The following is a 14,568-nucleotide window of genomic DNA, read 5'->3' as shown; positions in this document are numbered from 1 at the left end:
TTAGTTTTTTCTTCTTTGGACTAAATAAACCTATTTCATTCTTCTCACAGGTCATACTTTCCATTTCTTTAATTATTTGTTAGTCTTCTCTGAATTTTTTCCGATTTTCCTCTTAAAATCCTGAGACCGAACCTTCAAAGCGGTAACTGGCTTAGTTCTGGGCACAGAAAATTATTTTCTAAAATGTCACACCCAGGCAACATTTCTTTGCAGGTTTTTTCCACCTGTTTTAAATGTGAACATTTATTACTCATCTTATCTTGAAATCATGCTAATTTTAAATTAAATGTGGTCATAATGAGATTTTCTTTCAATAATTTTCTGTTTTTAACTTTAAAGACTCCGAGTTGGAAAAGATATTGACTCAAATTAATATATATTTTTTTTCATTTTAGGAAAATATAGGTAGAAGATTACGGAATACTACCGTATTACCAGTCTGATTCTTTTTCTTCCATAAGATAGCCCATGTTATGAAATATATGAAACAAAATTGTCACAATTGAAGTTTTTGCCCCTGGTCACCCCAATAGATTAAATACTGGGCTCGTTAAAATGTGATGAGATGTAATATAGAAAAAGGGAATTTACTTAGGCATGAGTCTAAACTGGAAGCAGGGAAGGAGGTGCCAGGGACCTGAGAGATCGCTCAGACAGCTCTGGGAGTGATTTTCCATGTGGGCTGAAGGAAGATCTTGTAAGGCACAGTCCCAGGTTACACATGCTGGACTCCAATTCCGCAGGATTTACAAGCCATTACTGGAGAGAGTCTATGGCTCTTCTGGCACAGGCGGAGGAGGAAGAAATGTTCACTGCACAATAAAAAAAAAAAAAAAAATCGGTTTACAGGATAAAATAAAAACAGGGCCTTCCTACTACAGAGTGAAGAAACTCATCCCCTGAGTAAGGGTTGAGAAAGGGGGAGGGGGGGTTCATTTTCTTGATTTAAGAGGTCTCATCAGCTAAGATTGCTGAGAATTTGCAGTCCCTGCTGGTTAGAAAGTAGTCTCCAAAAGCAGAGAAGAACAAATTCACACCCCTTGAGGCTACTGGGAAGCTTCTGGTGCTGAGGCAGCAGAGCAGGGGAGGGGAGCACCGCCCGCCAGCCTCCCCGCGGCTCCTCCCCACTCTCCCAGGCCCACTCCCAAACTTAAGCACACGCTCCCCTGTTCCAGCCAGAAGCCCTGCGTGAGCCTCTACACGTAGCCGCAGACAGCTCCTTAAAGAGGTCGGAGTTGAGCAAACAATCCCAGACGTGGGGCCGGGGAAGGCGAGCGGAGGCGACCGCACCGGCGCGGCGGGTCAGCCGGCGGCCAATAGCCGGGGTGCGGCCCGCCCTGTCGCCTCCCCCTCGGGGAGCCTATAACTTGCCCGCAGCGGCCGGGGGGCGCCCACTCCTGCGCGCCTCCGCGACGGCCTCATTCCGGCTGCCCGCCCGCCGCTCCAGCCACCCGCCGCGCCTCCGCCGCGCGCACTTGGCACCGGGGTCCCGCCCGCAGTCGTCGCCCCGGGCGGACCGGGGTCCCCGCGCTCTCGCGAGAAGTGAGCCGCCGCTGGGCGGTCGGGCCGCCGGAGCCGGCGCGGACTCTCCAGGCCGAAGATGGGGTGCTGCGGGGTGAAGTTGCAGCTGCTGCTGCTGGAGCTGCTGTTCCAGCTCTGGAGTCCCTGCCTGGGCGCAGACTCGGAGAAGCCTCCCAGCATCCGCACAGGTGAGCCCTCCCGCGGGTTGCCCGTGTCCCAGGGGGTTCGGCCGCGCGGGCAGTTCATTCATCCACTGGCCCTTCGCGCGGGGCTTGCCAGGTGAGCCGGCGGGGCGCCCGTGCCTCCCCAGGACCGCAGAGATGTGTAGGTGGGCGCCTGTCCTTCGCCCGGACCACCGAGGTGAGGGACTGTCCTGCCTCCTCAGCACCGCTGAGTCCTCCCCAGAACTGCGCTCGGGTGGCGCTGGTCCCCGGGGAAGTGTGGGAGCCCCCGCGCTCGTCGGTTCTGGGAGTTCGCCGTAACCTGCGAGCGCACGAAGTTTTTCTTCAGCACAAGCTGCGGTTTCCTTTTCGTCTTGCAGGTCACTGGGCGCCGACACCTTTCGGGCAGCTCTCCTTTCTCCTCCTTTCCTGGAATTGGCATGATTTATGCGTGTTGGAAGAGGCAGTAGTCCCTCTGTGACCTAAACACGGGGCTCAGTGTACTTTCTGATTGATGGTGACACATTCCTTCCAGCGCCCCAGGAAGCAGCCGGTAACACCTACCTTTTGCCAAAAACAACGCTCAAAACCTTGGTTGTTTTCAGTGAGGGGGCCTGGCTAGCCAGTAACCTCGGGGCTGCAGCTTTCCTCCTCGGGGACTTGGAGGGGAAGCTGTGGACACACATCTCCCCTCAGCCGCCCTTTTCCTAAGCCTGGTGCCGTTTCTTGTTTTCAGAAGCTGGAACTGCAGGGACGAATCCAGTCAAGTTCCTGTAAAACAAAACTTTTTACATTTACCAAGGTTAAAGTTTCACCACTTGTTTGCCTCAACATACTTCGGTGCCATTTGCTGCACAGGAGATATCCTTGGAGTTTTCCGCTTTTGTGCTCTGACTCTATGCTCAGCCCTCTGAAATTAGATCTCGTACTTAAATGTCCTTGTGCTGTACTGTTTTTTTTTTTTTTTTTTTTTTTTTTTTTTTTTTTTTAGTTAGGATCATTGTGTTCTTTCTCTCTCTCTCTCTCTTTTTGGTAAGTAAATAGGGCGTTTTTCTGCTTGAACTTTAAGCACAATGACAAATTTCTATTTTGGATTTACAGTCGGAAGATGACATTTGGTGCAGAACCCAGCTAGTTCCTCTAAGCAGTAGTTTTGTCTTCATCTTCAAGTGTTTCAGAAGGCTTCAGTGGGCTAAACTGCCCATCTTTCTACATTCCTGCCAAACAGTACTTGCTTTGTTAGCGTGTGAAACTTCACCCTGTAGATGATGCTTTTCTTTCTCCTAGATATATGTGTTGGTTTCACAATGGATTTCTGAATCCTGTGTGGTTCTTTTAAATTTGAACCGAGTTTTTCCATAACTTTAAATTTTCATTGAGTATAACACCTAGAAAATAGACAAGTAAATGCCTTCAGCAAACTTGGAAATGGAGACATTAAAAAAAAAAATCGCCAGAAAAATGACTTTCTTTGTTGAAGCATCCAAGGAAACCTTACTGGGAAATAAAATAACCTCGAAGGACTTTGCTACTTTTAGAGGAATCTCTTTAGCCTTTGTATATTTTATTTCAGTGCATTACCACCTCCCCTTTTCATTTAAGAGAAGGCATCGCTTTGTAGCTTCTTTTAGGTTTACAGTCAAAATCATCTTGCTTTCCCACTCTGGCTTTTAAGTTTCACGGATCTGAATACTAAAGTTTTAATGGATTGTAACATAACGGAAAGGGAATTTTAGATATGAATGTTTTCCTCAGAAGCTGACCACATAAAACCCACTGCTGAAATCCGATGTCTCATCTTGGGGATTTCAGTTAGCGCCTAAACGCAAGAAGATACTAATTTGTAGTACATGGAGGCAACACTAGCCAGTTGGATTATGAACTTTTGTGTAGGTAAATGTGATGAGCTGATAAATACAGATGATACACTGCTCAGTAACACGGCCAGTCGTGGACCATGTTCCATTTTCTCCCTGAAATATTGCAACTGAAAATTGCTAAATTGGAGATTTTATTTATCTATCTATCAAGTGAATTTTTTTTTTAAGATTTTATTTATTTATTTGGCAGACAGAGATATAAGCAGGCAGAGAGGCAGGCAGAGAGAGGAAGGGAAGCAGGCTCCCTGCTGAGCCGATGCGGAGCTGGATGCGGGGCTCAATGTGGGGCTCGATGCGGAGCTCGATTTCAGGACCCTGGGATCATGACCTGAGCAAAAGCAGAGACTTTAACCCACTGAGCCACCCAGGCGCCCCTATCAATTGAGCTTTAGAACTCTAACTTGTTTTGCTTAACAGGTGGTCTTTAAGAAAAGTACTTAACATTTCTGTCCACCTGTATTTGTCACCATGTCCCACTTAGCTGTGAAGAAATACATTAAACCACGCTTTCTTGGCCCAATTGACATTTTGAGCCAGAAAATTATTTATTGGAGGGGGGCTGTCTGGTGCACTGTGCCATGTTTAGCAACATCCTTGGCCCCAGCCCAGTAGCACTCCTCCAGATGTGAGAATGGAAAATGCCTCAAAATGGAAAATGTCCAAATGTCTCCTGAAGGGCAGAATTGCCCAGGTTGAAACCCCTGGATTAGAAAAATGTGTATCTGAGGCAATGTGGTATTGTAGTGTTACTGGAATAATACTAGCAACTCCTTTTTGAAAGCAAATGTTTACAGTGATTTTCCAATTTTCCACTGTAGTAGGGAATGTGCTGTTTGAATCACATTAATCAAGTTTTGGAATATGTTTTTTCCTAGCTTTCTTTGATGCTGTGTATTGACTGGAGTTGAGAATACTACTTTTCGTAACACCTACCGAGGGTTTCGCTGTGTTATGTGTTCATTCCTATTTGGTTGCCACTTTGTTTTTAGCATGGAAATAATCTAAATAAGATTTTGGTTAAAACAATTATTTTTCTCCCAGAATTATTTATAGGAAATTTCCCTTAAAATTTTACCCTGTGGGAGCTTTTGAGGCAAAATCCTCCTAATGAGTGTCCACGCAGCAGGTTAAAACCCTGATATATCTTTCCTTTACTTTTCTGCCTTCTGGATGAGAGGGAGAGAAGTGTGGATGTATATCTGCCCCGTACTTACAACTGGGTCTCCAGGCTTGGATCAAAATTTTTGTGTGTTTTCTAAGGTACCTTGAGTATACCATGTTCTAAATTGGGCAGAAACCAAGTTTTGGGCAAAATGGAGGAAATGGTTTCAGATGTTTCTGTCAAGACCAGTATTTTTCAACCATGTTCATTTATGAACTCTTTAATTTACTCTGGCACATTCAGGAAGGAAAGAAAGGTTTGTCCCATCTGCTGAGGCAAACTGACAATTTTTGGGGTGGAGAGGGAAAGGCCAAGGTCCTGGAGAAACCTCTGGAAGGGAGAGAAAGAGGCTTGTCCTCTGTGTATTTTCTGTGTCCTGGACTCCAGCTGCACAGAACGATTCATCATGCTTAAGCAGACTCTGCCTTTTATTTCATAACATAAGAAGGGACCTATGAAATATCTATGGAGTATGTAAGGATAGAAAGTAAAAATTAAATTGAGATATGCTTTTCTACCCATCATGTTGACTAAAGCATTAAAATAAACTCTGATCATAACAAATGTTGTAAGTATGGGAACCTGTTAACTGTTGATAGAAGTAAATCATTTTGGACAGCAGTCTAGAGGAATTGATAACCCACATACCCCACAATTCTAGATACATACATGCACAATACTCTCAAATTTCTGCGTCTGTTTGAATTGTATTCATTGTTAAATCCAGGTCTCAGGAAATTGTTCCCCTTACTATTTTTTTTAAGATTCGTTTATTTATTTGAAGGGGGGAGAGGAGAAGGGAGAGGAGAGAGAAAGAGTCTCAGCAGACCCCCTGCTGAGCCTTGAGCCCAAGGACAGAGAGGCTCACTCTCAGGACCCTGAGATCCCCACCTGAGCTGAAACCAAGAGTCTTGCACTCAACTGACTGAGCCACTGAGGCACCCCACCCCTTACTATCTTTTGTTTGGCTCACTTTCTAACTTTTTACTGCCGTTGGCTTATATAGATCACACCTGCTTTGTGTGATGGATTTTTATGTTTAATAAATTGTAGATTCTTTGAAATGAGGGACGAAGTTACTCATTTTGGGGCTCCTCATAGTCTCTTCCGTGTTCTAACACAAAGATTCTCAATGTGTGTTTGTTGAGTGTCTGACCCACTTGTAGAATTTTGAAAAGTGGCATTTCAGTGAGACTGCTGGATGCTTATTTTCCTAGGATTTTAACTGAATTCCCCTAACATCCTTTCTCTACCCAGGGACCCATACACTACCATGATCCAGCAATTTATCAATGAAATATCTGGCAAGGACTGGCCTGAAGTTTGGCAAATTTCTCCACATGTCCTTTTTTTCTGCTCTACCTACCTTCCTCAATATAAAGTTACACCTTCAGAAGTACTCTCAGATGATTGGATACCATGATTTTAATTTCTTTTTAAAATTTTATGGGTGGGGAAATGGACATTTGGAATGGTAATATAACATGCAGAAGATCACAGAGCTGGAAAGCAACATGGCTGGAGCTTGTGTCCTTTCTCCAGGCTGTGTTCTATGTCTTTCCTGACCTCCTTATTCTGCTGGGCTTTTGGAACCTATGGGAAATAAATAGAGACTAGACATCAGAGACGTAAAGAAGCAAAAGGAATGCTTTGCTAAAATAAAAGCATGTATTTGTAGGTTTGTGTAAATGGAGGGGAAAGGGATTGGCACGGCTGAAGGAAAACTGGGCCCTGGCCCAGGGTGGCACACGGTGGCCCATGGGCCAAATATGGCAGGCCACAGCTGTCTGCTTTTGTACGGCTGTTGAGTTAGCAATAATTTTTACATTTTTAAATGGTTGAAAAATATCAAGTAAAAAGTAGTATATTGTGATATGTAAAGGTTCTGTGAAATTCAGTAGTCAGGGCCCATAAAATTTTACTGGCAGACAGCTCTATTTATTTATTTACATATTGTTTGTGGCTGCTTTGGTGCTCTGAGGCAGAGCCTTATAGTGGCCATAAAGACTGTATGACTTGTAGAGTGTAGATTATTTACTATCTGGCCCTGTACAGAAAAACTCTGTGGATCCTTGCTTAGGAGGTGACATCCCCAATTCAGCTGTGGCTCGGGCAGAGCTGCTGCTCTCTTGGAAGGAGCTGGATTCTGGACAGTAACAGCTGATTCCAGGCATTTGAATGGTCTGTTTTTCATTTTAGACTTTCCAGTGATTTCTATGGTGTTTTTAATTCAAAGATAGAGCTTCTCTGTTACGTCTTTTTAAACATGTTGCTGTGGTGGAAAGAGTGTACTCACAATCAAAAAGGAAGAAGACACTGATGACCAATTGGAAAGGAGATGCATGTTTCTTCTTCATAGCTTGTGGGTGTTCTACAATTTGGTCTAGAAACTTGGTCATGAATTTGTGGCTCCATTCCTGGGAGGAAATGATTAGCACATTTATCAGTGAGTGCTTTTATTTTTCTTCAACAATTGCTGTGAATTAGGCTAAACTGAGAAATTGGTGGGTTTTAAAGTGACAGATATTTTATTTCTCTTTTACATTTTACTCGTTTGCTTTTGCAGTACTGTGCTTGCCTCACTAAATTAAACTTCAATAACAGAACTAATTTTTACAGCTATCAAAATTATCGTTAGCCAAGAAACAGTCAGCCTGAGGGGTAGAATTATAGATAGTCTGTTATGATTTGTTGTCATTGTACTGCTGACTACCTTAAGGCTTATGTGTTGCAACCTGTGTTTGAAATGCTGTTAGGATGGTCTAGCAGTACAGAATTTACTACTCTCGTATCAGTTATGTCATAAGAATGCCCCTTCAAGGGATGCCTGGGTGGCTCAGTCTGTTAAGTGTCTGCCCTCAGCTCAGGTCATGATCCCAGGGTGCTGGGATCAAGCCCCACATGGGGCTCCCTGTTCAGTGAGGAGCCTGCTTCTCCTTTTCCTACTCCCTCTGCTGCTCTTCCTGCTTGTGCTTTCTTTGATTTCTCTCTCAAATAAATAAATAAATAAATAAAATCTTTAAAAAAAAGAAAAAAGAATGCCCCTTCAAAAACTATTGTTTATAATGAGAAAATAACTTTCAGTACCTCCCACTCAAGATAACTTTATTTTAAAATATAATTCAAAGAGTGGAGGTATGTTATTTTTATACACAGAGGAAAGATTTCTATTACATATTTTCTTTTCTTTGTTGAAAGAGGGAAATCGACTTCTGTTAATAATTTTACTTAATTTTTAAATATAAATCTCTTAATAAAAAAAACTAATTCAGGATAGTGGATTTATATACTTAGTTGTTGAGTTGACTCAAGTATTTTTCAGGCCTTAAATTGTATTAGTAGCATACTGTAGCAGTTTTGGGAAAATAGCAATCATTTTTTATTTTTGCTGAAATGTGCATGTATCTTCTCCCATCTTAAATTTATATCTTTTTTAAAAAAGATTTTAATTATTCACTTGAGAGAGTGAGCATAGGAGCAGGGACAGAGGGAGAAGGGGAGAGAGAGGGAGAAGGGGAAGCGGGTTTCCCTGCTGAGCAGAGAGCCTGATGAGGGCTGGATCCCAGGATCCTGGAATCATGAACTGAGACAAAGGCAGCTGCTTAATCAATTGAGCCACTCAGGTGCCCCTTAAATTTATATCTTAAAGAAGATGTGATTAAGTGAGAAGAAGTTTAATTTGTTAGTAAAGAAATATACTTTGTTGACTATTTCTCTTCTATAAGAAATTTGTTTTTGTTTTTGTTTTTAGAGATTTTATTTATTTATTTGATAGAGAAAGACATAGTGAGAGAGGGAGCACAAGCAGGAGGAGTGAGAGAGGGAGAAGTAGGCTTCCTGCCCAGCCCAGAGCCCAATGCAGGGCTTAATCCCAGGACTCTGAGATCATGACTTGAGCCGATGGCAGCCGCTTAATGACTAGGCCACCCAGGCACCCCAAGAAATTTGGTTTAAAGTTTAGTTTGCATAACTTTAGAATTAAATTTTGTCTGTCAAGAGAAAAGCTTTAAACAGTGAGTAGTAGACAGTCTTGTCTTTGCTTTCATTTAAGATCAACACTGAAATATTTTCTTTTTCTGTTCTTTTTGAATTTTATTCTTCCTCCAAGGGAGTATCATCCAGTTTCTGTGCATGTTTCTGAGTGATGGGAGCACTCCTGTCATTATTAAGATGGAATAGCAGGGTCTACTACATCTGAGTATCTTCTCCCTTTAGGCTGAAGGCTCATATTTCTGGAGAATTACTACTTTTATAATCAAAGTTTTCACTATCAAGGGAAAAAAACCCACCACATTTTAATTTTAATACAATTCAAGGAACATGCAAAAATGTATAGTAAGTATACAAATATAATATACAGCTTTTAATACTAATAAAAGTTGTGGTGAACATACAGTTAAAGTGAAGGGCTAAATGAGGAAAAGTGTTTCTAACAAATATGTTTAAATTTCTAAAATGGCTCAGTTTCTGAATCTCATTTGTTAGATTGTTATTTTGATTTTAATAATTGCCTTCATTATTTTGGGTGATAAGACATCCCAGTGTGTATTATGTTTACTGGTCATCTATTCATTTCCATTAAGATTCCATTCTCAAACTTGTAGAAGGAATTCTCTTTATTTTCTAGTTACTGTTTATCTGTTTTAAAGGGCCTTCCAAAGAGAAAGAGAGATGGTTTTCCTCTGATTTAAATGCTAACGTGGTCCTGCTTATTCATACTGTGGTCCTCACAAGGTAAACGTTCTTAGGGCATGAAGGAACTTTCAAGCACATGCAATTTTTATCTCTTTCACCACCATCTGCATTCAGTCCCAGACACTCAAGTACACGAAGTTGAATATGCATCAGGACATATTCAGCCCACACAGCAGCAAGCAGAACTCCTGGCAGTTTCAGATTCCTGATTCTGGGCATTGTTCAGGAGAAACTCCAGAAGCTATACTCCTTAATTCCAGTGGCCACAAAGTCTTGGCACAGAGCCATTGCCCCATCAGCAATGTTCTGTCATTGATTGGTGACTGGTTTGAAGCCACAACTTTCATGGGGCCGTAGGGTGCTAATTACCTATAGGGATTACATAGGGCTAAGAAGGAAGCCAGTTACTTTTAGATATTTTAAATTCATTCTCCTACCAGTTCTTTAAACTTTCAGTCCTTTTCTTCCTGATTGTCTGGATGATAAACACCAGCAGCTATTTCAACGTCTCAAAAGAAAATTATCAGCAAATATAGAATTTAAATCATTTCTTTAGAAATGAACAAACAAAAAAACCACAAAGAAGCTGGCAAACATTTTGCAGGCAGACTAAAATGACCTTCCTAATTCAGTCATCTAGGGAAGTCTCACAGAGCTGTTATGCAGTGAGCAAACTGATTCTTTGATGGGATTTTCCAGTCATGCCCAAGCCAGCTCTGAGGCCCCTTGTGTTCAGAAGTCCCCCCTCTCCTTCTCTAGCCATGCTAGGTCTTTCCTGGCCTCCAGCTGGCACCACTGTGACCAGACTGCTCTGCTTGTCCAGACCCTCTGAAATTCTTGTCGGCCACATCTAGAGAAGGACAATTCTCCTTTTCTTCTTAGTTTAGTTTAAACAGGGTTGGAATTTTTAAAATAGTGACTTTACTAGGTAACCAAGGCAAAACAAAACAAAACTCCAAACTGGAAAACCACCAAAGCAAAGAAATGAACAGACTTACAAAGTAGAGACTCAGAGTTCTTACTCTACTCTGACTTGAGTATAGTTAGAAACCTGCATACTTGGCATATTTTGGGGACTTCCTAGGTTCTGTGTGGTTGCTCAGCTTTTCTTTTCTTTCTCCACACTTTGATCCCACTTCTAATTCTTCTTATCGTGTTCTTTTACATACACAGCTCTTTCTTCTCCATGGTTGGAGTCTATAAAATCAAGGACTTTAGAAGTCCATAAGTGTTAATATGTTGTGAAATAGTATGAAATATATTTTGATCTCTGCCTCTGTTTCTTGTTAAATATTTGGTCTTTCACCCTTGTTCCTGACTCAAAGTTCCTAAAACCCTTATAATTTTTGAGTGATAGGAGTATCTGTCATAGAACTAGTAAATTCCTTAGAATTCCTGGGTGAAAAAAGCATCTTTTGTTCTAATGAGGTGACTCTTTTTGGGCTCTTGAATGGGGGCTGGTCACCAGAAAGATCAAGCCATGATTAGAAGATTGAAGCTTTCTGGGGTGCCTGGGTAGCTCAGTCAGTTAAGACTCTTGATTTTGACGTGGATTGTGATCTCAAGGTTATGAGATAGAGCCCCATGTGGGGCTCTGCGCTTGGTGGGAGTCTGCTTGAGATTCTCTCCTCCCTCTGACCCTTCCCTTATACTCCCTCTCTAAAATAGATAAATCTTTAAAAAAAAAAAAAAGAAGAAGAAGAAGCAGAAGCAGCAGCAGCAGCAGCTTGAAGTTTTCTTTTCAGGCCTAAACCTCATTTTCTGAAGAGGGAGCGGGGTTAGGAAATAAGTTAATAATTGATTATTCCTACATGGTGAAGCCTCTACAAAAAGAACTGAATTATGGGGTTTGGAGAGCTTCTAAGTTGATGATTGCCTCTATGTGCGAGGAAGGTGGTGTACCGCAAATTGATGGGGACACTGGGATCCTTTCAGATCTCATCCTATTTACCTCTTCATATGGCTGTTCATTTGCATCTTCTAAAATATCCTTTGTGATAAATCTGCAATAGTAAACTGTTTTCCTGGGTTCCATGGGCTGCTTTAGTAAACTATCAAACTGGAGGAGGAGGTCTTCGGAACTTCTAATTTGTAGTCAAATCAGACAGAAGTTGTGGATAACCTGGGGGCCTACTACTTGTGATTGGCATCTGAAGTGTGAGCAGTCTTTTGGGACTGAGCTCTTAACCTGTAAGGTTTGTGCTAATTCTGGTTGAGTTGAATTGAATTACCGGACACTTAGCTGCTGTGGGAAAATTGGCAGTGTGGGAAAAAAAATCTATACATCTGGTATCAAAAGTATTATGTATGAGTGGTAGAGGAGAGACATGACTGTGTATTCTGTAGACATAGGTAGACTAGATATCTTTATAGTTTCATGGGACATATCAGCACTACCTTAGCCATTAGGCAATCTATTTTCTTCTGTGAGTGAAACGTTTTATGCATTTTTTGCTTATAACTCTGTTGGTATTGCTTTAATTCATTTTGTAGAGCAATTTACATTTTATGAGTCTACATACTTTAATAAACGTATGTTTATTTAATTAACTAAACTTCAACATTTCTCCCAGAATATATTTTTCCTCGAGGTAACTATCATATTGTAACTTCCTAGATACAAATGTATGCTAAGAACAATTCACATTGTGTAATACTCTGAATATGACAATTAATATTTCGGAATTTAATTCAAGTATTTACTTAGTGACTAGCCTGTGTTCTGTGTTGCCTTATGCGAAAGAAAAATAGAAAAACAAAACAAGGCAAACAAAAAACACACTAGGCTCAGTTCCTGCTCCGCACTGAAATTCTAAGATTCTTGTGGGAGAAATACTGCGTGTGTAAAACAGAACAAACCAAAGAAGCACTTAAAGTGAATCAGCCTGGCTTATGGGGAAGAGCACTGACATCTGGGCATCAGGAAACCTTGCTCTAAGATCTAACCCTTCCATCCACCAACGTTGAGCCAATTACCTTGCTTTCCAGACTTCCTTTGTAATTTATGATCTTTATAGCTCTGTTATTTGATGGCTCTTGAATTCTAAGTGTCAGGATGTGGAGTAGAGACAAAGCCTGCAGGAATCAGAAAACAGGCCTGAAGGAAACTTACTATTAATACATTCGTTATGCCAAAGGAAGCATAGATACATAGTTTTGTATTTTATTTTTTTTTAAGGTTTTTTTTTTTTCCCCCAATTTATTTGACAGAGAGAGTGATCACAAGTAGGCAGAGAGGCAGGCAGAGAGAGAGAGAGAGGAGGAAGCAGGCTCCTTGTTTAGCAGAGATCCTGATGCGGGGCTCGATCCCAGGACCCTGAGATCTGAGCAGAAGGCAGAGGCTTAACCCCAGGTGCCCCTGTTTGTATTTTAAAAGTCTAGTTATTCACTCAGGAGTTGGACTTGGACAAAACTTGAGATTGCTTTTTTTCCTAATTAACTTTTGATTTAGAGTTAAGAAAGTAAATCTAAGAATAACTGGAATTAAATTTACATTTAAAAATATTCCAAAGTGCTTTAATGTGAGACAAGAAAATAATCTGGTGTTTATATGAAGCTATTTTCTGTCTTCTGAAAGGAATCATATACTCTTCAGTACATTTGAATACTGTAAGCTGTTTTAAAAAAAAAACTTGATATTTTTCTGCTTCAGTTTTGACTGTTTAAGCCCTACTGATTAGCAGAAATGATACTGGAACTCTTTAAAATTAGAAAAAAGTGTGGTTATTTATTTATTTATTTATTTAATATGCAATGTATTATTTGCTTCAGAGGTACAGGTCTGTGAATTATCAGTCTTACACAATTCACAGCACTCACCATAGCACATATGTCCACATGAAATGTGTGGTTTAAAAATTGGGGGACCTCTTCCAAATTGTTCCTGAAACAGTTATCAAATCACCTATCTAATTTTTAGATTCACTAAAATGTCTTCACTAAAATGTGATTGCATTCAGTAAACTAGAAACATGGTAAATAAAAAGAAAATCAGTTTATTGGAGAAAAGTAGTTGTGTATCTGTCTCTATGTATGTGTCTCTAGCCATGGAGATTACTGTTAAGCCTTAAGAATGGAGTAGAAAGTTGGAATGCCTTTTGATCTGGAATTTTCTTTGATATGCTGCTCGATTATTGGCACAGTAACATTTATTCAACATGTTTTTCTACCTCTAGAATGGAACATATCTTGCAAGTGGTATTGTCTTAGATACAGTCTTTGGAGGAGATAGTGGTGCCCAGTGCTTTTTCTCTTTTCTTGGCTTTTCCCCCTACTATTTGCAGAGGGATTTTATGTAAATTGAAGGAAGCAGTTCAAATAAAACAATTGGAGGAGGAAGAGGGTGGCTTAATTTTGAAAATATATACAGTTGTTGCTTTTTCAAGTAAGATTACCAAAAATCACAGAACCATTTAGCCTGGATGTTGTGTTTGGAGGTTAACTGTGATTTTTTGAATAAGCAAGTAAGCATTAGCAGATGTTTTTCCCATGGGTTAGGCAAGTTAAAGAAAGATCTGTTTTAAAAACTGATAAACTAACCTTTATATTATTATTTAATATAAAGTGGTTGGTATTTTTGTATCCCACAAATATAAGCATTGGTTTTTTCATACGGTATAAAATCCTAAACAGCCAAGTCACTGAATGGCTCTATTGCAGCAGTACCAGCAGCCCCATCATGGGCTATGGTTTATGGACGAGTGGTTAGGTAAGATTTTTCAGGTTGAGGTGAAAGATAAAGTAAGCAACATACTTTAAACCAAACATACAAACTTAAGAAATGACTACGGTATAGTTACATCTTCTTTTCTGTAACTGTATTTAAATACTTTATAGTTGCAAGATACGAATTTTTCTTAAATGTCAGAGTAGCCCACACTTGGATTACTTTCAAGCATGTTTGAATTGTAGAAAATCCTTTTGAGAATGAATCCTACTCAGGGTGAAGAAGTGGTGGAAGGTAGAAGGTAAGTGGAGAAAAGGAGGTGAAATTACTTGTAAGCACGTTAGAAAATTATAAAATAATGTTATTTGAATGTGTTCAGACAAGTAATTTAAAAACTCTGCTGTAGAAGCACTAGAAGCCACTGCCCCAAATGCTAGCAAAAGGGAATATTGCTTATGATAAATTGGGTATGCACCAAACAGA

General features: G+C 40.6%; 1 protein-coding gene across 2 annotated transcripts in view; it reads left to right on the top strand.

Moving 5' to 3' along the window:
* The first annotated feature begins 1,156 nt into the window (after positions 1-1,156).
* The window catches only part of PLOD2 (procollagen-lysine,2-oxoglutarate 5-dioxygenase 2), a 96,259-nt gene continuing 82,847 nt past the window's right edge, over positions 1,157-14,568 (top strand). The window contains exon 1 of one of the 2 annotated variants that reach the window (XM_045088484.1): positions 1,157-1,709. In XM_045088484.1, the coding sequence (XP_044944419.1) occupies positions 1,601-1,709 (109 nt within the window). In that variant the 5' untranslated portion in view covers positions 1,157-1,600. The remainder of the gene's footprint in view (positions 1,710-14,568) is intronic. The other variant, XM_004754459.3, reaches the window with a different exon arrangement.

The sequence above is a fragment of the Mustela putorius genome, unplaced genomic scaffold (assembly GCF_011764305.1).
Source record: "Mustela putorius furo isolate JIRA1106 unplaced genomic scaffold, ASM1176430v1.1 tig00003834_pilon_pilon_pilon, whole genome shotgun sequence".
Taxonomy (NCBI): domain Eukaryota; kingdom Metazoa; phylum Chordata; class Mammalia; order Carnivora; family Mustelidae; genus Mustela; species Mustela putorius.
This window is presented reverse-complemented; position numbering and strand designations above follow the sequence as displayed.